Genomic DNA, 24,469 nt, shown 5'->3' with positions numbered 1-24,469 from the left:
AAAGTTTCTACTCATTTCATTGCCCCATTTTCTGATGGGATTTGATGTTTTCTTGTAGAGTTCAATCAGTGCCTTGTATATCCTTGATATCAACCCCTTATCAGATGGGTATTGGGTGAATTTCCTTTCCTGTTTCTGTAGATTGTCACAAGCTGCATCTTTTATGGATGAGAGTGGTCTGTGGGAGAAGAAAAGGTCAAGTATAAATGTGTAACAGGTGTTTGCATATTTGGAAGAAATTTGTCATTGTTCCATCCCTGATACGTTATCTTCCGATTGTTAAAGAGTGAGGCTGTCTTCCTGTGCCACTGGCCATCTTTCTTGTATTTATGCAGCCATGAATCTGGGCAGAAGAGATGTTGTGGATTGAGTGCCACTGCTCAGTTTTTAAATTTTTTATTTTTTATATGCAGTGTTTATTTATTTTTTTTTTACTTTTTTGAATCACTGAGATAGATCATTACAAAGCTGTTCACGATTGGATTTCAGTCCTGCAGTGTTCCAACACCCATCCCTCCACCTGTGCACATTTCCCAGCACCAGTGTCCCCAGGTTCCCTCCCATCACCCCCCACTCCCTGCTGCCTCTATGGCAGTCACTTTTCTTCCCTCCTTCCCTCCCTCCCTGCCCCCTCCCCCCCCCCCCCCGCCCTGTGGTTTGCACTATTGATACTGAAAGGAATAGGTTGCAGTGTTTAATTTTTACAAAATCTTCCTTGGGAAGTTTCAAGTCCAGACAGAGGAAGAGGAAATGGCCTGAGATAATGGTCGCACCGTATCATACCACGTCACAGTCCAACCTTGACCTCAGCCATGATCGTCATGACAGTACAGTTCCTTCAGTTCCTCCTGAACTGGGGACTCTGTCATGGGACTGTCCAGTGTCACCACTGAAAGCTGAGCAACCCATCACGGTTGCGAGCCTCACCTGTAGTTCTTGTTGAAAGAGTCTGTTCTCTGTATTCTTAAGATACGAAGGAAAATGAAATGATGAGGCCATTAGCAAAGAATGTCACCGCCCAGATCCCACCCTTAGGGGTCTTTCAGTTTAATGACGTCCAAAGGGCCTTTTGGGGGCTCCAGGCTGGGAGATACCATGGTGTCTGAGGAGAGAGGGGACTCTGTGTTCTCCACTTGGGTCTGTTTCCCTAATTATTATTAGCTGTTCATTGTAATAGACCCACTCTGTAAAAACACCAACTGTTCTCGTGTCTGGTAGTGCTTGGAACATTCTATGGTAACCAAGGGTTAATGTGTCATTAGCAGACAACAAACTCATTCTGGAATTTGCTGCAGGGGACTTAACTCCTGAAAGAACCAAAAGGATGCTGTGCCCAGTTACACAATCTCACCTCAGCATCATCGGGATGCTCAGATTAGGGCTGGCCCCAGGGGTTCAGTGCCATAAGCGAGGCTGTCCAGAGCAACTCTGACTTCAGCAAGTCAAAGGCCAAGAAGCTCCCACAGAAATGTCATCCTTTGTGTTGTCTCAAGGATTCCTTGCAACGATTGTTTATGAAGGTCTGTGAAGTGGATGTAGTGGCCCTGTTAGCGTCAGTCACAGTTCCAGAGCATCTGCTGTTTCTGGGAGTGACGTAAGTGTCTCCCGCGTCTGTGGAAGTCTCTGGAGCACAGGCCACCTCTCTTCCCCTCGCCGGCAAGTCCTTCATCTCGGACTTTCCACCTCATTTCTTCAATGGGCCGTAGCAGCACAGGCTTCCGGGGGCTGGGGGGGGATGGGTTCTGCGGATAAAAACAGGAGGGAAATCTAGCACGAGGCTTTTAGTTAGAACGGTGAGAAGCAAACCAGTTTCTGAGGGTTCCACACATCTTGCCCTGCTCAGCGTAAAATTCCCAGGTTCTTTTATGGTTTCAAGCCAGATAGCTGTTATAGCCAAGTGTGTTAAATGCATTTATTTATTTATTTATTTATTTTTTGCGGGGTTTGTTTTGTTTTGGGGCTACATATACCCAGCAATGCTAAGGGGTTACTCCTGGCTCTGGGCTCAGGAATTACTCCTGGCAGTGCTCAGAGGACCAGAGGAGATGCTGGGGTTGAACCTGGGTCGACCTCGTGCAAGCAAACACTCCGCCCTGCTCACTGTACCATTGCTCTGGCCCTGTTTAGCTCTTTTGATGAAAGGAGATCTTTCTCTTGTTTTCTGACATTTTGATCATTTTTGTGATTCTGTCTTTTGATCTTGTGACATTTGGATACTTTATTGCAAAGTGCAAAGCAATAGCACAGCAGGTAGGTCGTTTGCCTTGCACATGGCTGACCTGGGTTCGATTCCTCCATCCCTCTCAGAGAGCCCGGCAAGCTACCAAGAGTATCCCGCCTGCACGCAGAGCCTGGCAAGCTCCCCGTGGCGTATTCAGTGTGCCAAAAAACAGTAATAAGTCTCACATTGGAGATGTTACTGGGGCCCACTATAGCAAATCGATGAGCAATGGGAGAATAGTGCTACATTGCTATTCTGGCGTGGGTGTGCTCACTCTCTCTTCCCTCCCTCCCCCCCCCCCCCCCCCCCCCCCCCCAATCCTTAACTTTTGTCTTAATTCCACACTTAATTTGAGTCAGGCCTTTTTATTTCTTGGGTGACTGAAAAATTATCATCTACTTCTTTGTAACTCAAGTGTGGTCCATAAACCCTAATCGTCGTTACCAGCACCCTCTAGTGGAGCCAGCCTTCCTTCATCCACCCGCCCACCCAGCAGTGCCCAGACAGGAAACCGAACCATTGACGGGGTCCGTGGTCTTTCAGAAACGCAGATCCCTGCTCTAGCCTAGATTCACTGGAAAGTCTATGAAAGATTATTCTGTGATCTTCAAGCCTCCAACAGGAAACTGAATTCTGAGCTTAATCTTTGAAGGGCAAGTCGGCATTTTTTTCCCTTTTAAATTACTTCAGAGCTTGGAAAGGTCCTTTTAAATAATGTTATGCAACCATGAATGTGTTCATCTCTCAAAAGAAACCTTGCTCTTGAAGGTCTCTGTCTCTGTCTCTGTCTCTCTCTCTCTCTCTCTCTCTCTCTCTCTCTCCCCACCCTCCCTCCACTTTCTTAAACTTTTTCCCTTGTTTTGGGCCACAACTGGCAATGCTTAGGGCTCTGCAGTCAGTAATTATTCCTGGCGGTGCGCAGGGGACTATATGGGATGCCAGGGATTGGACCCTGGTTAGCTGCTTGCAAGGCAAATGTCATATCTGCTGCACTCTCTCCTGTCCCTATTGAAGGCTTTTCTGTTGGCACTTGATTCGAGGTGCAGGGCTGCAGGGTGCAGTGGCTGAGCTGGAGCTAGAGTTCAGAAGGGCCTGGAGATGGCGGGGAGGCGGGGCGCAGGGGGAGTTGCCGCTTTATCTTACATGCAAGGCAGAGTCTCCACCCCTGAGCCACATTCCTGGGTGCTGTGTGCACACGCACACATTTCTTTGTTCTAGTTGAGCGGGTACGGAAAGGTGCAGATGCAACATCTTTCTTGTGTTCTGTTTTGTTTTGTTTTGGTGGGGGGGGGGGTCACACCTGGCGATGCTCAGGGGTTACTCCTGGCTCTACACTCAGGAGTTACTCCTGGCGGTGCTCGGGGGACCATATGAGATGCTGGGAATCGAACCTGGGTCAACCGTGTGCAAGGCAAATGCCCTACCCACTGTGCTATTGCTCCAACCCCTTTCTTGTGTGTGTGTGTGTTTTTTTTTCCCTTTTGCCTTTTGAGTCACACCCGGCAATGCACAGGGGTTACTCCTGGCTCTTCACTCAGGAATTACTCCTGGCGGTGCTCAGGGGACCATATGGGATGCTGGGAATGGAACCTGGGTTCGTTGGATGCAAGGCAAACGCTTTACCCGCTGTGCTATCGCTCCAGCGCCTTTCTTGTGTTTTAATGGTTCAAAGTGGCTGTTTCAAAGTCGGTAGAGGAACAGAGCACTGGGCTCTCCTCCGTGGGCTCTGTTTTCAGATATGTCACTATTCCTCTGGGCATTCAGGCCTTTGAGGCCAGTATCACATTGGTATTTAACGAGACCAATTCTCATCGTTGTTTCGTGTTAGCCCCAAGGTCAGCTGGGTGGAAGGATTCCCATGACCTGGATCGGAGGTTTCCAGATCTGGTTCAGCAGTTCCCAGAATCCAGAAAAGTGGTTCTACCTCTCCTGTGGTGTGGCTTTCAGAGAAAGAGCAGATGAGATCAGCAGTGGCCAAAAGGAAGGACGGGAAGCGCTGCGTTTTCTCTGGTGTCAGAGATAGTCCAGCGGCAAGGCGCTTGCTTGCTTTGCACACAGCCAACCCCTGTTCGGTCCTTGTTGCTACAGGGGCTCCTGAGCACAGAGCTAGGAGTACCACTGGTGTGGCCTACCCTGCTCCCTGCCCTCCACCTAAATGGGAGGAAAACACAGTCCACTAAAACAGTTCAGTTACTTGTTCCCAGTGGCTATGTATGGATAAAATGAAGCCATTTCCCCAAAAACACCGGGACCCCTTGGAGTGTTGACATCTGGGCTTTGGGGCCCGGTTGCTCTCGGCAGCCCTTTAGGTGGCTGTGGCTGGCCACAGTGACTGCCCCTGCTCTCCAGACCCCCGCTCTCCCCAGCCCCCCCTTGTTAGGGCATCCCAGGGCCTCAGGTAGACAAACACAGGAGCTCCAGTTATCTCCAAGGTGCCAGGCCAATGCCAATCCTTTCGAGATTTAAAGAAAAAAAAAAGGGTTTGAACATCCCAGATCAGTTGAGTTAAGCCTCTGTTGCATATCCCCATACATCCAATTTCCCACACACATGTACTTTCTTTAACCAGTGAAATTTAAAAAGATACACAGCCCATCTCGGTGATAACAAAAATCTACAAATAGCCGTCCTTTGAGCGGAAGGAAAAGTTCTCCAAAGGTCACATGCAGTCTCCGTTTGGATTAGCTCAAATGTCTCTTACATCAGACGTTTATTTACCTTTAGGCTTTAGAAGGTGAGCCTGAATTGCTTCACCTCCTTTGTTTGAAGGCATTTGTCCCCACAATCCCTAGTTCTCTTGCCCAAGGAAAATTGAGTGACAAACACGTGGAACCAGCGTCTTCCCCTGTTCTAGAAGGAAGCTTGATCTGGGCTAAAAATGATTTAGGGTCTGTCTTTGTTTATCTGTATTGTAGAATATCTTTAAATTTTGTTTCCTGTTAGGTACCTAGCTAGGTTCTAAAACTCAATATATATATTTTTTTAAAGTGGACATTCGCCAGATTTTTAGATCCTCGAGCAGTTTTCTGGCTCCTTGGAAGAGCCCAGAGTCACCTTAAATATTCTTTCATTTGGCCCAAACACCAGATGCGTTCAGAGGGGCTGCTGAAGCTGGAAGTGTCTAGACTGTAATCTGAAATGTCTAGCGGTTTGGAAGATTGTGGCTGAAGAGGGCACTCCACACATAGCACTTTTTAATTTATTTTTGTAACTTGCCCAGATAAATAGTTCAGCAGGGTAAGCCCATGCCCTGGGCCCTGTCTCCAGCACCCACAATGATCTCCTAGCATAGTTAGGTGTATTGTGTGTTTTTGCAGCCACACCTGGCGATGCATAGGGGTAGTTTCTGGCTGTTCATTCTGGAATTACTCCCGGGGGGCTTGGGGGACCCTAGGGATGTGGGGGATCGAACCCAGGTTGACTGCATGCAAGGCAAGCACCCTCCCTGCTGTATTGTCGCTCCTGAGCGCGTGGCGCACCCCCCTCCCCCCAGTGCAGTCAGGAGCTGGGCACTCCTCCAGGTGCAACTCCCCAGTGGATGTCAGATGAGGTCCCAACGTGAAGAGTGTCAGGGAGGGGACAGAGTGGACACAGCCCCGGGTTCGAGCCCTGACAACTCCTGGGATGGCCCCAGAGGAAACCAACTAGTCGCCATGTTGTGGGGTGTGGGTAGGGACAGAAAAGCGTGTCCTTGAAGTATTAGTCCTAAAGTGTTTGGTTCTGTCCAAGTAGCTGGGATAATCTCTCTGCTGTTTTGGCGGGAGAGCCAAGCGTGATTCCTCGGCCCGGAGAGAGGGGGCTCTCCATGCAGAGACGAGCTCAGCGGTGCAGACCGGGGCTCTGGTGGAGGCAGTTTCCATTTTTTAGCCTGTCTTCAGTTTGCACCCCCGACCCCTTCCAAGGGCAGTCACTCGGTGAGTTCACCTTGGGGACCCCTCTCTTGTGCCAGAGGTGTGCTCCCCAGGGTATGAATATGAAGTGCCCAGCAAGGCCAGGTGCTCTTCCAGGATTCCCTGGCCCCCAGATGCTAACACTAGACCTCCCAGACCCCCTTTCCTGGAGCAGGCGCAGTGAGCGTCGCATCTGCCATGTTAAGGGCACTGGGTGGCGGGTTCCCGGGCAGGAGCCGACCGTGCCTCAAGCTGACTCGTGCCTCCTCTTCTCCATCCCGCCTGCAGAGCTCCCTGGCCGAGACCCTGGACAGCACCGGCAGCCTGGACCCCCAGCGCTCGGACATGATCTACACCATAGAAGATGTCCCCCCCTGGTACCTGTGCATTTTTCTGGGGCTACAGGTAAGGTGGCTGCCTTGGGGGTGAGGTGGGGAAGGGGGGCGCTGGGAACAACCACCAGGTGCTTCTGACGTCAGAATTTTGAAAAATTCAATTTGACTTCTGGGGAAAACACACACACACACACACACACACACACACTCACTCACTCACTCACTCACTCATCACTCACTCACTGACCGTTTCACCATCTGTGACTCTCCAGAATGGTCGGTGGGGATTGATGGTAGTGAAAGGAAGGAGCAGACAGTAGTAGCAGGCTGAGAAGTCAGTGAGAGAAGGAAGATGTGGGGTTGGAAAAGAGAGTACAGCCGGGAGCTGGCCCAGACTCGGGGATCTCGTATACGGTCCCCCCAGAATCCCGCCAGGAGTGGTCCCTGGAGCACCGAGCCAGGAGTCAGTCCGGGTGTGACTCGAAAACCCAAAACCAAACGAAAGAGAATAAGAAAAAGATCGGTGCTTGTCCTGAGCGGGGACACCCCTGTGTGGGTCCCACATCCCCGTGCATCACACTCTGGTCACCAAGTGAGCGGGTGATACCAGCAGGCAAAATGTGTGTGAAAGGGAGTGTCAACGGCAGAAGGGGTGGCTGTCATCCACAGCAGGCGGGGGCCCCTTGCACCAGCGGGGGGCCGGGGTGGCGGCGCGCTGACCCTCGGCTCCTATGTGTCGCCCGCAGCACTACCTGACCTGCTTCAGCGGCACCATCGCTGTGCCCTTCCTGCTAGCCGATGCCATGTGTGTGGGCTACGACCAGTGGGCCACCAGCCAGCTCATCGGGACCATCTTCTTCTGCGTGGGCATCACCACTCTGCTGCAGACCACCTTCGGGTGCAGGTGAGCAGGGGGTGGGCGGCCTGGGAGGTGGGGCGCAGGCAGGCGGGCCACGAGAGACAAGTGTGGCGTCCGTGCCCCAGGGGTTGTGGGGGTGGGGGTGGGGGTGGGGGTGGGGGTGGGGGTGGGGATCGGGTCTGTCTGTCAGGAAATGGACCCCCTGTGGCATGTTAGGTGGCCAGGTCAGGTCGCTCTTCCTGCAGACCTGGGCTGGGCTCCGGTCCCGCCTCTGAGCCTCTTGGCTTTGCTCTGTTAGCAATGGCGGGGGGCGTGGGGGGGTCAGTTCCCACCCACTGGGCTCTCCACTGATTCCCTGGCTCACCGACTGCCCCTGCCAGTGCTGTGCTCAGCGGCCGCCAGCCTGCCCTGTGCACACTCCGGGCCCCGAGTCCCCGGAGCCCCCCTCCCTCTCCGCTCCCGCCCCCACACCCAATCTTGGGCACCGGCTTGTCAACGTGGCTCTGATCCCGCTTGGTCCTTGGCAGGCTCCCCCACCCACCGCCACTGCCTCCAGGGTCCCCCTTTCACTCACCCCTGCTCACCCGGGAGTGGAGGCAGTGCATGCTTTCCTGCGGCCTCCTGCGGGCTTGCCTCGCCCCGCCCCTCCTGCCTTCCTTCCACCTTCTGTCAGCATAACGTCTGTCCTGGGGAAGAAGCCCCAGTGGGCTTACTGCTCCTGCATCCTGCCCGGGGGCTGCCCCGTGGGAGGCAGGAGGTCAAAGTGGTCTGCTCTGACCTTCCACGGGGGTAGAGCCGTGGCTGAGAAGTGCTGGGCACGGGGGAGTGTCTGCACAGGCACGTGGCCGGGCCTGACCCTTCACCTGCAGAGCAGTGACAGCAAAGGGAAGTGGAGGCAGGGCAGCCTCCCTTTTTCCTGTAGGGCTCTGGGGCGCCTCAGGGCAGGTGGGCTCTGTGTGGTAAGCCCCTCTCCCGCATGGCGTGACTGACCTGAACAGCACAGGAAGCATGCCTGGGGCTCTTCGTCCCTCTGTGTGCGTGGAGCTGGCACATCCACGGGCACATTTGCATGCAGGGCAGAGCCACAGCGTGCTGGGGGGTGCCTGGACCTTCTGTGAAAGGGTGGGGGGGCCTCAGGGGAGTGGTCCCCCCATCCTTGGCATGGTGTGGCCCTGTTCTTATTGTGGCGTGGCCAGTTGCTATGTTATGCTTGGGGAGGGGCCTGAGTACGTCTGTGTGTGTGTGTGTGTGTGTGTGTGTGTGTGTGTGTGTGTACATGTACCCCAAGGATGGATCCCAGGGTCTCATGTGTCAGGCGTGCATGTGCTTGTACATGTGTGTGGTGCATGCATGTTTCTGTCTCAGGACTCGTCTTCCCTAAGGTGGCAGGCAGGGGGTATCGGGGTGACCCTGCTCTCAGCGCTGAGGTGCTGAGGGACTGTGTATGGTGCTGATCCAGGTGATGAGGCCTCCCGATGAGGGCCAGGCTTGGGGTCTGACTGTCGCGTCCTGCCTTCCTGCCTGAGCTTTGTGCCCAGTCAGAAGACTTGTGGCATCCTTCAGACTTTCCTAAGCTTGGCGATGGTCTCCCAAGCCACGCTGTCCTCTGCTGGGCCTTAGCAAGAGCTTCCTCAAGAGTGAGACCGACTCTGGGTACCACAGCAGTCACCCGAGAACAGTTGGGGCCAGAAGGGTTCCGGGGTGCAGGAGGTTCGGCGAGGGGCGGGAGTGGGCTCGTTTCCGCGGTCCGGGCCCCTGCACCCCGCAGGCTTCCATTGGCTCTCATGCTCTCTGTTGCCAGGAGAGTCTCCCGGCCTCGAGTTCCCCCTTTTGCGTCTGTATGCCTTGGGGTGTGTTGGCCTGCCCCTCTCCCTCAGGCTGTGCCCCACCCATACTCCTGGCCTTTGATCTGGGTGCCCCCCAGGCTTGTGTCGGCCCGCTTCCCCTTTAAGCACCTGGCTTCCCTGTTCTTTGCTGTCTGCTTGGACCTCTGGAGCGAGGTTACACTCCCGCTTGGTGAGTGAGGTCTGCTCAGCAGCCCCTGGGCCCGGGGCTGGTTCCTAGGGAATCCCGAGCCCGTGGGGCAGGCTTGAGTGGGCAGGGCCGTGTCATTGCCCACATCCACCTTGCTGGTGTGCCATGGGGCTGCCAGTGCCGTTAGCCACAGAGACTGAGTCTGGGCAGCCATCCTAGGCTCCCTAGAGCCCCCTGCGTCCCTCCCTGCCTGCCTGCTGTGACCACAGGTTTGGGGGTCTGGGCCAGCCCTGTGGACCCTGCCCCTTTGCTACTTCCCCTGAGCAGCCCTGCTCTTGCCCTCTGCTCTGGGGGCCTGTCGGGGGCAGGGGTGGGGGACTTGCCCCACTCTCTCGGGTGCAGGAGAGACGCTTTATGATGGCTAATTCCAGCCCTTGGGACTGTCAGCGCTGAGGCAAGCCACCCCCCTTCCCAGCACTTGGGGATCTGTGTGTCCCGGTGCTTGGCTCTGTCCCTCTCAACTTGGGCTTGGTGGCCGTGGTGAGAAGGGCAGAGCATACACAAGCTGTTTGGGCAGGAGCCCCCCACAACCCCGTTCCCCTTCTGTCTGTGCCTTTGTGGGGGTCACATAAACCCTCTTGGAAGTTGTAGCCTCATTCTGGTTCCCTCCCTAACCCGAGGAGATGAGCAGTCACCGTCCTAGCATCTCATCTGAGGCCTCTGTGGGTTTCATTTCCCGAGTGTGTCTAAGTGACCTTTATAGCCATTCCCCGGACTTGGGTCCAGTCAGGTTCGCACGGTGTATTTTGTGAGGGGCGTGGGGTCTCTGGTCTCCTAATACAAGTCCTCCTCCCATCCCACCTTTAGTGAGTACAGCGGGGGTTGGATGGTTCCCCTGGCAGGTTGTGATTTATTGTTCTGTCCTTTGGTTTGATGTCCAGTGGAAAACAGGTGCGAGGCATGGTTGATTGGATGGGTGGGAGGGATGGTTCAGGGTCTTACCCAGGTGATTTGCAAAGCTGTTAGCAGCTTCTTGCTGTCCTGTTAAACAGAAGGTTTACACTTTCCCCCAGATTGTGTGTGTGTGTGTGGGGGGGATAATTCTGCACATAAGTTTTATTTTATTTTTGTTTATCCTGGGGCCATACCCAGCAGTGCTCAGGACTGACTCCTGGCTCTGCACTCAGGAATCACTTCTGATGGGGCTTAGGGGACCATATGGGATGCCAGGGATCAAACCTGGGTCATCCGTGTGCAAGGCACGCACCCTCCCCGAAGTTGAAGAATTTAAGCCTCTAGTGGCCTAAGCTCGGAGGACGCAGCCCCACCCCACTCCTCCAGCCAGCTACGCCCAGCCCTGGGTCTTGGGGACCCCACCTTGTTGCCCCGTGCCAGGGTGACAGTTGTCAGACAGTGGAGTGAGCATCTAAGGAGAGGAGGTGGCACTGGGCACCTCCGTTCACCCATGCCTGGCGCCTCGTTCTGTTGAGGTGGAGGCAGCGTGGGGGTGCGGGTCCAGGACTCCTGGTGGACGGGCAGGCGGAGATGGAGCAGCGTGTCCCTGAGGGGCAGCGTGGGTGGTTGTGGGTACCCCCTGGCCACCCTGCCAGCCTCGCACCACCAGCTTGGGGTTCCTTGAGACCTCTCTCAGGCCTCTTGGGAAGTGTCTGCAGGGGGTCTCGGGTGGGCTGCTCTCTCCGTAGCCCCTCGCACTCTCGCGCTCCCCCCCCACCCCTCCGCCCAATGTGTTCACCCACAGTTCTCAGATTGTTGGTTGCTTTCTCTGCTGGCACGTTCCCCTAGTCACTCATCATCCTCTTTCCCCCACCAGGTGTGCCCCTGTAGAAGCTGTGGGTTTGGTGGGCTGTGGGAGGGCAGGCTCCAGGGTTGAGTGCCGGCTTCCCATGCCAGAGACCCCTACCTCCCCTTCCACCTCTGAGATGAGTGCCCGGTCTCCCAGGAGTAAGCACAGAGCCGGGAGTAGGCTTGGCCCCCTCTCAAACTTCACGTGCCCGCACTGTCCTCTAAGGACAACACAAGCGGTATTGGGGGGGGGGCATGGCAGGTTTCCGCAGGAAGACCTGAGTGAAGGCTGGGGGTGTGCACACCCCCTGGTGCTCGGGATCTTACGGGATGCGGGCATTAAACCAGGTCAGCCACTTGCAAGGCAAGTGCTCTACCCGCTGCACCTTCCAAAGATCCACCTCCGAAAACCATGGCAGCCGGGGTTAGAATTTCAGCCCCTGCATTCGGGCATTGAAGCGAACATTCCCGTCTTAAGTGTTTGAGGCTTGCAGACCCATCTTGGGGGAGACTGCTATGTTGGATGAGGGGATCACAGCTGCCTGCAGCTGCCTTGGGGGTTCATGGCTTGGGAGAGGAGGCAGCACTGCCCTGAGCTGCCGGCTATGGGCCACCCCCCCCACCACGCCCTCCCGCCTCTCTGCTAGGAAGAGTACCAGGAACTCGAAGATAAAGGTTATGTGTGCCTTAGGCAAAGCTTACTCTGAATCTGCTCGAAATGCATTAGGGATCTGACCTAGGAGTCCTAAAAGCTAAGTATAGAACAGCAGTGAGTTCCTTGGGAACTTACACGTGATCAGGGACTCCAGAAAATCACAGAAGGAGAATAAGTTGGATATTATTAAGTGTCGAGACATAAATTTGATGTTAATATTGTGAACTATACTACAAGCAGATAGTCTGGAAGCTGGTGTTTGTAGTGTATCACATGCCCCATACCACTAATGTAGAAAGGAAAGAACCCTTAAAAAGATAAATACCAGAGAAAATCATATAGAGGAAAGGGCAGAGAGCAGGATCTGACACCAGCGTCACACAGCCATCCTTCACTGAACGAGAGGCTCCTTCAGCCATCTGGTGATAGAGAAACGCAAGCCACAGCTCCCGAGCGCCTGGGCTCGCCCTTCAGCCTGACACGGCATCTGTCGCCGGCACTGTGCTGGCAAGAGCTGGGAGAACAGACATCTGTTTGGTTGCTGCTTTGGGCCACATGTGGTGGTGCTCAGGGTTTACTCCTGGCTCTGCATTCAAAGATGACTCCCGGCGGGTTTGGGGGGCCATATGGGGTGCTGGGGACCGAACTTGGTGGGCTGCAGACATGGTAAGTGCCCTTCTGGCTCTACTATTACTCTGGCCCTCCCAGCATGATTTTTCTTTCTTTCCTTTTTTAACGCATAATGATGGTGTATGCAAAGAGTCCATATCGCGAGCATAGTTTTTCACATGTACCGGAAAACCCAAAAAACCATCTCCTCCTTCATGGGAGTGGTTGGAACTGGAGCCCACGTGGTCCTTGAGGTCGTTGGCGCAGAAGTCCTGCAGCACTGTCTGCAGTCTTGGTGTGATCCTGGGTCTGTGCTAGGTACCGTGATGAGATGAGGTAGACCAGATGGCCATAGTCCTCTAGGCCGGCACAGGTGAGTGTGGCTGTTGGAAATCTGGGTCCTCGGTGCCGTCCAAATTGAGGAGCCACACAGACAGGGAAGGAAAACACACTGGATTGGCCGGGAGGTGTCCTGAAGACCCCGCGTTTGATGGAGAGCCTGTGGAGGCGCTCACACCTGGCTTTCTCCAGACGCATTTTCCTGGCGTGAGTCAGGGTGCCTGTAAGAGGGGCTGGGAGAAGTACAAGTTGAGCCCAGAACATCTTGTGCCAGGAAGGCCAGGCTGTGGGGGTGGGCGGGGAGAGTTGGAGTCAGAAGAAGCGGGGGACCTGCCCGAGCAGGCTGCTTTGGGCATGTCTGGGACAACTTAATTATTAAAGAGGAGAGTCATGAATTATAAAATGGAGTCAAAAAAGGAACCCGTGAGTCAGGAGGGACGGGGAGCCTACTGGCGATGTTCAGAAAACGGAAGAGAAACGGAGACCGTTGGCGAAAAAGGAAAGCTGTTCTTAACAGCAGAACGCTAATAATACAGATGGAGTGATAAAATTGGAAAAGGGTAATTTAATAGTCACACAGCCCGAGAGCCGCGCCGCAGAGGCTTTATACCGTTTATACCAGCAGCGAATGGGAAAGGTGCTTTGCCAGTGGATGGTCTGGGTACTCCTCACCCTACCCAAGCAGCCACCTGCCATGGGCCCTCTCTGGGGCGCCAGGAGCACAGGGACAGTCTGTACCCCCACACGATACTGGGGGAGAAGTGCCCAGCCCTCAAGCTTGCTCCTTCCTGTCCCACTTGTCATGGCTGTGAAGAGAACACCCAAACCCAGTGTATTAATTCAGCTCAGACAGGTACAGGGAGAGACAGGTAAACTGCAACCACTCTAAATCGCAGAGAAGTCAATTTTGAAATTCAGTTAAAATGGTTTGAGGAGGAAGGCGGCACTGAGTGCCAGGAATCGGACCCAGGGCACGTGCTTTGCCCTGAGACACGGGTCCCGCATCCTGCTTCTTTAAAATTTTAACTCTGTGCATTTATTTAACCAACTGAATGAAAGCCAGAGATGGAACCCAGAACCCCCGTTTGTCTGTGCTGGGGGTGGGCGCTAGCAGTGAGCTCTACTCCCAGCCGTGGCGAAGAGTAAATGCAGCCCAAAGATTGGCTTACATTATTAGATCAGGGTTGCCTTTCTTGGGTGTGGTAAGAGGGAATTGGAGGGTCCAAGAGGGTGAAAAGCTGGCTCCCAGGGTCTGCAGGCTACTTTGCAACAGCTTAGCTGATGTATGTACCGTTAACAATAAGAAAATGGAGTCTACCATGAAGTTCTTCTCCACAAATCGTCTCATTTCAGAATGGTGGGTTTTTTGGGTTTTCTTTTTCTTCTTCTTTTTGGGTCACACCTGGTGATGCTCAGGGGTTACTCCTGGCTGTGCACTCAGGAATTACTCCTGGCGGTGCTCAGGGATGCTGGGGATTGAATCCAGTTCTGCTGCATGCAAGGCAAACACCCTACCCACTGTGTTGTCACTCCAGCCCCCAGGGTGTTGTTGAAGACGCAGAACTGTCTGGGTGAAAAATCTCCATTTTTTTAGCCCCACTCAGACTAGAATAGCCAGTGTTTCAGCACATCCTTACCCTTGTGTTCGCCTGTCCAGTGAGTGTTTCTGGTGCAGGTTCCACCCAGAGCACATCAGTCCAGCTGCTGGTGTCCGCTGCTTCTCCAGTACTCACATTGCCCGTGGCCATGGTGTGGGGGCCAGGTGGATGGGCCTCTGCAGCCTCTTCCAGGCAGTTTGGGCAGGCTTGGGGGGGGGGCGGGGGCTGGAGGGGTTGTCTTTTTTGGCCCCTTTTCACAGGAACCAGCAAGTCCTCTCTGCTCATGTTCATTCCTGAGGCGCTTGGCCTCTCCAGTGGGGTGGTCAGCTTTAGATGGGGAGAGTACGCAGGGGTTATGATCCCTGTCTTGCATGCAGTCAACCCTGGTTGGGTCACCAGCACCACATACAGTCCTGTGGTCACTTAACCCCCCCCCCCCCCCCGCCCCCCTCACAAAAAGAGTAAGGCCAGAGGGCTGGGAGTGTGTAGCTCATAGGTGACACCCTTGCCTTGTCTGTGTAAGATCCTGGGTTTGCTCCCTGGCACCGGGCGGGGGTGGGGGGGGTGGGGGGGTGGGAGGGTTAGAATACCTGTACTTGGTAGGGTTTAACGGAATGTTATGTCTCCTGTTTTGTAACTCATCCTCTCTCGTGACAGATCTGGGTTACTAGCATGATTCTAATGCTGCCTCCGCTCTGCGATTTGGGGGAGGCCGTGACCTACAACGGAACTACAGGGAGATGTCTGTGGGAGAATGACTGAGTCTGCAGGGGAGGAGGGATTGCGCGGGGCAGGCTGGCGGTCAGTGAGCGCCCACGCAGGGAGCTCAGAAGCGTAGCAGGAGATGCCCACCACCTCCCACCCCAAACGCAGGGTGGGGTGGGGATAGGGTGCGGAGAGCAGCCGAGGGGAGAAGGACTAGCCCCGAGGTCTGGGCTGCGTGGCCCTGGGCCTGTGCGCCGTGTGTGTCTGCGGAAAGACGGTTACGCCGTCACAAGCGAACTGCCTCGGGAGTTCCCAACGCCGTGATCATGGTTTTGGTCTCGTTTCTTTTAGGTTACCCCTGTTTCAGGCCAGTGCTTTTGCATTTCTGGCCCCTGCTCGAGCCATCCTGTCTTTAGATAAATGGAAATGTAACACCACAGGTAATTGCAGTTATTTCCGCCTATGTCATTGGGGACCTTGATCGCAGGCTGTGGAAGGGAGACCTGGACTGTGGCTCTCTGCCCGTCTGTGGCGCTGGCGGTGAGGCCTTTGTGGGGCCAAGCAAGGGAGCACAGGACCCCAGCAGACAGCGTGGAGCACTCCGTTGTGGGGGCCATGTTCTCTCTCTCTCTCTCTCTCTCTCTCTCTCTTCCCCCCCCTTCCTCCATCCCCCGCTGCCGCCTCCTTCCTCCCTCCTCCCTCTCTTCCCACTTGTTTGTTCCTTACCCCAGAGCCTTTGAGAACCAGAAATGACCTCATTTTCTTTATGCTAATGAAATAGATGGATAATAGAGTGGAACAGAGAATATCTGTGCTTTTTTTTTCTTTTTCTTTTTCTCTCCACTTTTTTCTCTCAGTGGATTTTATGAGCCACCCCTAATTCTCTGTGCTGTGTGAGCATCCCTTCTTGGAACCATTCGTCTCTGCCTTTTTTTTTTTTAATTAAAAAAATGCATCTGACTGCTTTGGTTTCTGTAAATGATCCTCACCCTTTCCCCTCCTCCCCACCATGAGGGGATTGCAAATATCCTTAAGTGATCCCAGTAAGTAAGGCCAGGAAAGAATCAGAGAGGTGATGGGGAAAATTCAAGCTCTGCTCTGTCGAACTCGGGAGAACACTGTTCATTTTGAGGTTCCAGGAGCAAAGTTTTCCAGCCCTTTTCGCTTTCCATGCTCCTGGGAGTTCCTTCGCGGCTGATTTGATGGAGGTGCTGGCATGGACCTGCTGTTTGACTTGCTCTGTCCCCCCAGTCAGGGGTGTCAGGGAGGCCGGCATGGCCGGGAGCAGGCCGGCTTCTTCACCAGGCTGGCAGCTCTCGGTGGATGAAAAGATGCTGTCAGTCTAGCACGGGGCAGGGGAGAGTCCACCCTTTCTGTCCGGTCAGTCGGTGCTTTTGTAACTCAGATGCAGGGCTGGGCATCTCCCCACCTACACAACAGGGAGGCAGTTGGGAAGAGTACACGGAATCTCTCTGGTTGAAACACGGGGCATCATTCCAGGGAAAATAAATTTTTTCTTTTGTCTTTGTTTTTGTTTTCAAGATGTTTCAGTGGTCAACGGGACAGCGGAACTCTTGCACACAGAACATATCTGGTACCCCCGGATCCGCGAGGTAAAGGGGGAGCACTGTCTGCTCATGCCGCCTTGGTGGTATTCTCTGGGGTACGGGGTCGGGGGCACGCAGCATACCGGGGCTTCCTCCCCGAGCCCCTTCTTCGTATTGCTTCTCAGCTTTTGCACTGGTTGTGCCTGAGAGTGTCTTTGCAGTTACGTGGGCTAAAGAGTCTCCTTTCCAGCCCCGGACACACACACTTCACTGGGCACACAAGATAGCGGTGCCATCCCAAGGAGTAAAGCATGCAGAGCCGCTCTGTGTATTGGCCTACACATAGATTGTCCTACGCACGTGTGCACGCACACACATGCACACACACTCACACACGCACACATGCTCCCACGCCAGCCTGAGCAGCCGAGGGCCAAGGCTCTCCCGGAACCCTTGGAGGCTGATGGACCCACTGTGGTTGCCCGAGGCTGCGGGGCGCGGTGGAGACGCCTGTCCTGAAGAGAACACCGAGTGCAAGTCCCCAGACAGGAAGGACGATGACGCTTCGTTCACCTCTTCCTAAGCCTGTTAACCATTCATCGATTCGTTCAGGATTTGTTCAGGATTAGTGCAGACAAGCCCTTTCTGTAAATTCAGACACCTCCCTGTCCGTCACATTTTTTTTTTTTAATCAGTAAAACTTTGTTTCAAAACAAATTTTGTTTGTTTTCTGCACCATGCCTGGCAGAGCTTTGGGGCATCGCCTTTCCTGGGGAGGGAACCCAGGCCTCCCGCAGTGGACGCTGGTGTTCCAAAGCCTGGTGAGCGGTCTCTCTGCTCCCGGCATACTGTCCCCTTCTGGGACTCACCTTACCACAAAGACTCGTCTTTGTTCTCTGAGATTCTATACTGGAAGCCAGTGATTGATTAGTGTTTGTTTGGTTTTTTTTTTAAGTGAAGTGCAGCAGCTCTCTTGGGCTGGTCTTAAATGACTGGTTTTTGTTACAACGTGAAAATGACGCTCCTTGCCAGTGGAAACCACAAGCTGGCTGTGTCCACAGCACATCTCTGCCCGGGCGGCCTGATTCAGACTTGCGCCAGGTTTCCGGTGGGGTCCCTGGGCATCTCCCAGCTCTGTGTGGTACATTGTTGTCTCTGGGTGCCTTGCAGAGTTGTCGGCTCTGGTTCCAGGTGGTGTTCGGGGCGTTTGGTTGGTCCCTCAGCTGCCTACTCCCTGTCTGCACCCTCTCCTGTTGCAGATCCAGGGGGCCATCATCATGTCCTCGTTGATAGAAGTGGTCATCGGCCTCCTAGGCCTGCCTGGCGCTCTGCTGAAGTACATCGGGCCCCTGACCATCACGCCCACAGTAGCCCTCATCGGCCTCTCTGGTTTCCAGGCAGCAGGCGAACGAGCCGGCAAGCACTGGGGCATCGCCATGCTGTGAGTGTTCCAGAAAGCCCCTTCTTCCCCCTGCTGTCGTGCTGTCTCAGCATTCACACAGACCTTAGGGTGTGTGTGTGTGTGTGTGTGTGTGTGTGTGTGTGTGTGTGTGTGTGTTGGGGGTGGACAGTTGGTCGCACCCAAAGGTTCTCAGGGTTTACTCCTGGCACTGCTCAGGGATGACTCCTAGTGGTGCTGAGACCACCATAATGGGTTCTGGGGCTTGATCCTGGCTCAGCTGCTGCTGGGCCCCTGTGCTGTCTCTCTGACCTCTCCCTCCTTTAAATTTTTTTAAACTAAGAGTAGTCCGATGCTTCAGACTTGATTTGCTTTATGCCAGGTAGTTACAAACAGGTTTAACATGTAATCCCAGTGGTGTGTACCGTGTAGACTAAGTGTGCTGAGCTACAAGTGATGAAGGGAAGTTGGAAGGGAAGGTTCTAAGGTTTTAAACTTTGAGAAAAGGGGATGCAGTGACGGAGAATGACTCTTGGCTTGTAATCAGGCCAGGTGTGTCATGCATGAGCTGAAATTCCTCTACCTGAAACTCAGAAGTACTTGCTGGCCAACAGGAGATGGAAGTACTGCTGGCGTGTCTTGGCATCAAAGGAGATCCAGTTTCCAGAACTATATAAGTGGTGGGCTCCTCGTGCTGGTCACTGTGGCCCCCTCTAACCTGTGGTTCATTTATGGCTTTTAACAGTGTCACCCCTTAATTCGCATTGACTGCACCAGTGCAAGTTGGAGTTGGATTGAGCCCACGGGTTCTTGGCATCTAGAGAGCATATGTAGGCATGAATTCCATTCATGGGGAAATAGTCCCGAGACCTGGGGACTTCACAGACGAGGAGCATTTTCTAAAACAGATTCAGTAGCACAAGAGGGCCTGCACTTGGTTTCACTTGTTCTGTCAGATATTCTGCAGTCATTCCCAAACAGGCTGAACTCTGAGGCTGTGCATCTTCCCTTTACCTAGCACTGAAGTCCCTTTACATGAAACTCAAATACTGGTAGGAGACTGTGTGTATGTGTGTGTGTGTGGTATAATCTCCATTTAATAGCAGGAGACTCTGTGTGTGTGTTATGATCTCCATTTAATAGCAGGAGACTGTGTTTGTGTGTGTGTGTGTGTGTGTGTGTGTGTGTGTATGTTTGTGTAGTATAATCGCCATTTAATGCTAAGGAAGTGTAGTTAGTTGCCTTGGGTCACACGGTAGATAAGTGACCAGGGACTTTTCAGAACTCAAGTATTCTCATTAGATCCATAACCATTTTTTAAATAATTGTGTCAGAGAGCCCGGCAAGCTACCAAGAGAATCTCGCCCTCATGGCAAAGCCTGGCAAGCTACCCGTGATGTATTCAATATGCCAAACACAGTAACAACAAGTCTCACATTGTTACTGGGCCCGCTTGAGCAAATTGATGAACAACGGGAGGACAGTAACAGTGATCCATCATTACAAAATATTAATGCATATGGAAATGTCCAGCATTATTCTTAATTTCTTCATTTCGTCAAAGGTTGTTCATTATTCTCCACTCCAGGATAGGGGCATATGTGTCATATATTTTTTTTTTAAATTTATTTAGTGAAATAAAGTAGTTTTTAGGATAGAGACACTATTTTAAAAAGCATACTGTAAAATTTTAAATGAGTGGATGAACAAAACTTTCAAATAGCTTAAAAACTTAAAAAAAATAAATTACTATTATATAAATAGCCCATAGAGGGGAATTAGAAACTTCACATGTCCTGATAATTTAGAAAATTTGGTGATAGCAGCACTTGATCATAATAACAGAGCAGCTCTAGAGAAAATGCATAATGTAAAAGATAAACCAAGTACTTAAAGGATATATCTTCAGAGATGAGAAAAATGAGGTTTAAAAAAACCCATCTTTGTGGCTGGAGCAATAGCACAGTGGGTAGGGCGTTTGCATTGCACGTGGTCGACCCAGGTTCAATTCGCAGCATCCCATATGGTCCCCTGAGCACCGCCAGGAGTAATTCCTGAGTGCATGAGCCAGGAATAACCCCTGTGCATTGCAGCGTGTGACCCAAAAAGCAAAAAAAAAAAAAATCTTCATAAAAGTAGGGGAATGAAGTAACAAAGATACAAAGAATTGAAAGAGTCAAAAGCACTAAACCTAAAGGAAAATAGCATGTAGACAAATTGGTGAAGCTGATAATTACATCAAAGGGAAATATTTGCTGACGGGTGTGTGCAAGCCGCAGTAAATCGGTGAGAGGGTAGGGGAGTGTGGCACAGCTAGGGTGCCTGTTTGCCTGCAGCTGACTTGGGTTCAATCCTTAGTGTGGCATCTGGTCTCCTGAATACCCCAGGTGGGATCCCTGAGCACTGCCGGATGTGGTCCCTGACTCAAAAGAAATAAGGTGCTTTTCGAGATAAGCACAGATAACTAAAATAGGCTCTTCCTCATCATCTGGATCTTTAAACCTTGGGGCTCCTCAGAATGTGAGTCTTGACTTTATGCGTGAAGAACGACACACACATACACCAACACCCATGATTTCGTACACCTTTGGCCCTGTGTGGGATCATGTTAAATGCGAGGAGTCATTTTAAGACGCATTTTTTAAATGATTTTTTAAAAATCAGTAAATGCTTGATTTGTATATCCTGGGTCACAGCAAACTTCCTCGAGTAAAGTGGGATCACATGTGGAAGAGGTGAATAAGTGTCACTCTTGACTTCCACAAAGACCCACGTTGCCACAGCCCTGAACTCTAACCCTGACCCACTGCACACTCCTAGCTGTAGAGTTCTCATCTGCAGGAGAAAAACACTAAACTTTGTTTCTGTTTTTGAGTCATACCCGGCAGTGCTCGGGGTTACTCCGGGCTCTGCACTCAGGAAATTACTCCTGGTATTGCTCAGGGAACATATGGGATGCTGGGGATCAAACTCAGGTCAACCGCATGCAAGGCAGATGCCTTACCTGCTGTGCTATCGCTCCAGCCCCAGCACTAAACTTCTGACCTCCTTTGTGCCCCAGACCACTTCCTCCTGCCTGTAAGTGACATGACTGAATGCCTTGGTTCTTGCCTTTCCCACATTCCTTATCACCAGCCTGCCCTTCTGTCTCCCCTGTAAAATAAGAATTAATATCAGAAAGGATAGGAGATGGGAGTTGGTGGCTTGCTTTTATAAGAATTAAAACATAGCTCAGAGTTTAGTAACAAAATAACCCCTTCCCTGCTCTCTGGCCCATGAATTTGCCTTCTGTGCATCAGAAGTGAGAAGGACAAGAAAATATTTTAAGAGAGACAGGTCACAGTCACAGTAACTTTTTAAATTTTTAAATTTTTTTTTAATGTTTCCTTATTTATGCTTTGCTTTTTGGACCACAACCAGCAGTGCTCAGGGGTTCCTCCTGGCTCTGCACTCAGGAATCACTCCTGGAATTGCTCAGGGGGACCATATGGGATGCTGGGGATCAAACCCGGGTCAACTGCATGCAACGCAAATGGCCAGCCCGCTCTACTGTTGCTTCAGCCCTTCACAGTAACTTTAATCACAGATTGTTAGTATTGCTGTATTTTGTTAACATCTCACTGTCCCTAATGCTTAATCTGAACGATAGTGGGTCTGTATTAAGACCAGACTGTGTGTCTGTAGGCTTGGTCCTCTGTGTGATCGCCTGGGGGTCAGTGTTCCTTGGACGGTGATCTTGCGACAACAGCTAACATTGGTAGAGCTGGAATAGGAGGAATGGAGATGGAACCTAGGGGGGAAACGTGTGAAAACACATTTGCAATCAGTGGGGAAGGGCAGGATTGTTGTCAGGTTTTTGTTTTTGTTTGGTTGGTTTGGGGCCAACCCAAGTATAATTCTTAGGGCTTACTCCTGGTTCTGTGCTCAGGGATTCCTGGCAGGATTTCCAGGACCATATGGGGTTCTAGGCAGCAAACACGGCTGGGTGCAAGGCAGACCCCTACTTACTGTACTATCTCTCCAGCGTGAGGGGATAAATTGTATAGGAAAAATGGAAGGAAACAGTATTTGGGGGAATTAGATGTCTATAAAATTATTTTTCTGCGAACCAAAGATCTTAATATGGAACTTAAAGGCATAATATGGGTAGAAGATAACCTAAATATTCATAACATGGGGGAAGATCTTAATTGAAAAGAAGATGGACGCATTTTATTCTAGTTCCACTTTAACTCACCTCAAAGACCAGTTGAGATTGAATTATGAATGAATACAGGAAAATATTTCCAGCATGTTGCACAGATGAGGCTAATATCCCTAATTCACAGTTTTACTGATCCAAGGAAAGAGTCCCGGCGGGAGGTCCTTCGGGGAGGCTGTGGTGGGAGCAGATACGTGTCCACAAGAGGCAACACAGGTGCTCTTGTTTGTGACGGGCTTGGGTGAACCTCCTCTGCTGTAGCATGTTCATTCTCTTAGAGCGCCAGGCTTAATCTAAGGCGGATCTAAGCCACTCCAGTAGGGCAGTGGTGCTGGGGGCATTGGGGTGCTGCTCCCATCACCCCAAATCCAACACCAAACAGGTGTGTCCTCAGTGGAAATTTTCCTGAAGATTTTTTCTTTTGGTTTTGGGGCCACACCCAGTGGTGCTCTGCGCTTACTCTGGCTCTGCTCTTGGGGCTCACTCCTGGCAGGGCTCAGGGGACCTTCTGGGTTACAATGGGATGGGGGAGGGGCGCAAAGCCAGGTCAACCTGTACAAGTGCCTTCCCTGCTGTACTTTCTCTCCGATCCTTTGGTTTATTTTTCTTCCGGTAATTTCACTTAGTTAATGGCTCTCCTTGTACTTGTCATCACCACCAGTTAAGGATCTTTTCATTTTGGGCCGGAGCCATCGTACAGAGGGTAGGGCGATTGTCTTGCACGCAACTGTCCTGGGTTATAGTCCCCTGAGCATTCCAGGAGTAAATCCCTGAGCACTGTGCCAGATGTAACCCCTGATAATTGCTGGGTGTGGCCCATCAAAACATACAAAGGAAAGAAGAAAGGATCTCACTCACTGACATTTCAGTCACGTCAAGTTTCCTGGTCATCAGACAGAAAAATTTGAAGATGAAGAAGTAGTTTCCTGACTCTTGCAAGACTGATGAGGCGCCCGAGCTGTTATATAGACTTGCTGTTGCGAATAGTCCTGAATTGCAGATCCCGGAGTAAAGATCAGATATTAAATGACACCATTATCTACATTGATGCAAGTGTCAGAGATTTAAAAGCATATTGAGACTGTGTACAGCAGGTTGGGCACTTGCTTTACATGCTGCCAATCTGGGTTCGATCCCTGGCATCCCGCATGGTCCCCCAAGCACCACCAGGAGTAGCCCCTGAGCATCACCCAGTATGCCCCAAAGATAAAGATAAGATAAAGGCCCTCCCGTTGATCGTCGATTTGCTCGAGCGGGCCCAGTAACGTCTCCATTGGAGACTTTGTTGTTACTGTGTCTGGCATATCGGATACTCTCGGTAGCTTGCAGGGCTCTCCGAGAGGGGCGGAGGAATCGAACTGACGTCGGCCATGTTGGCCGCGTGTAAGGAGAACGCCCTACTGCTGTGCTATCGCTCCAGCCCCCAAAACAAACCAAAAAAGACTGCTGTCATGAGTGGTAGTGTGTGTTTGTGGCAGTGCCTTCCTCCCTGTGTGAGTTTGTGTTGGTGTTGTAGGTGCCATTGTCTTTCCCAAGGAACTTGCGGGGGCAGGCCGTGGGGAGTCCGTCCCAAGGAAGGGGGGGTGACTGGCAGTCGTTCCCCCCCCCCCCCAAGCTCATGCTGCGCTGCTTCTGAGCGCATGACTGGCTGGGAAGCAGGATGGGCAGGGCAACTCCAGCTGGGACCAGATGCTGGACTGTTTGTGCTCCCAGCACCCACAGCCCATCCCCAGTGCCCGGCCCAGCAGCACGTCCCAGCCAGGACTGGAGCCTTGTGGGGGCCATTGGCAGACTCAGAGCCATGCAGTCCTGTTGCCCAAGGGTGGGTGACCAGCACACGCTTCAAGATGTGCTCTTCCCGCCTTCCTGCCCTTTGCTTTCTCCTCCTCTGCCTTTTCCCCCCTTCATTTTGGCATCTGTTGCCTGCACACTCATTGTAAAGCAGTAGGAAGATCATTCAGCAAGGAGGGAGGGAGAGGCAGAGAGTGCGTGTGTGTGTGCGTATGTGTGTACCTGCACGGATGTTCAGGAAGAGTTAACCCCCTTGGTCTCAGGATCCTGGGCACAGAGCTTTGTCTCCCCTCAGCTTGGCCAGACACAAGCCCCCCAGCCTGGCCTCCACTCCTCCATATCTTGACGGAGGCTGCCTGCCCCACAGGTGTATTCGAGAATACGAGTAAAGGGAAAACAGTGTTCATCTGCTCAGTTCCTCCCACTTCCTTTGAAAGAGCTGGAGGTCTGGGTCACCTGCCTGGAACCTGCTCTGTAATGTCTCCGTCCCCTTCTGAAAGAGCTCTGGGGCCCGAGAGAAGGCTCAGAGGGTGGAGCTCATCT

At 52.4% G+C, this 24,469-nt stretch overlaps 1 protein-coding gene across 2 annotated transcripts in view; it reads left to right on the top strand.

The window, feature by feature from the left end:
- The window catches only part of SLC23A2 (solute carrier family 23 member 2), a 103,704-nt gene that overhangs the window by 59,852 nt on the left and 19,383 nt on the right, over nt 1-24,469 (top strand). For both annotated transcript variants that reach the window (XM_056122141.1, XM_056122142.1), the window contains exons 4-8: nt 6,400-6,516; nt 7,193-7,350; nt 15,340-15,428; nt 16,531-16,601; nt 17,795-17,976. In XM_056122141.1, coding sequence (XP_055978116.1) covers nt 6,400-6,516; nt 7,193-7,350; nt 15,340-15,428; nt 16,531-16,601; nt 17,795-17,976 — 617 coding nt within the window. The remainder of the gene's footprint in view (nt 1-6,399; nt 6,517-7,192; nt 7,351-15,339; nt 15,429-16,530; nt 16,602-17,794; nt 17,977-24,469) is intronic.

Source organism: Sorex fumeus, unplaced genomic scaffold, assembly GCF_029834395.1.
Source record: "Sorex fumeus unplaced genomic scaffold, SorFum_2.1 ptg000044l, whole genome shotgun sequence".
In the NCBI taxonomy this organism is placed as follows: Eukaryota; Metazoa; Chordata; class Mammalia; order Eulipotyphla; family Soricidae; genus Sorex; species Sorex fumeus.
The sequence above is the reverse complement of the archived record's forward strand: the minus strand, read 5'-3'. Positions and strand labels throughout refer to the sequence as shown.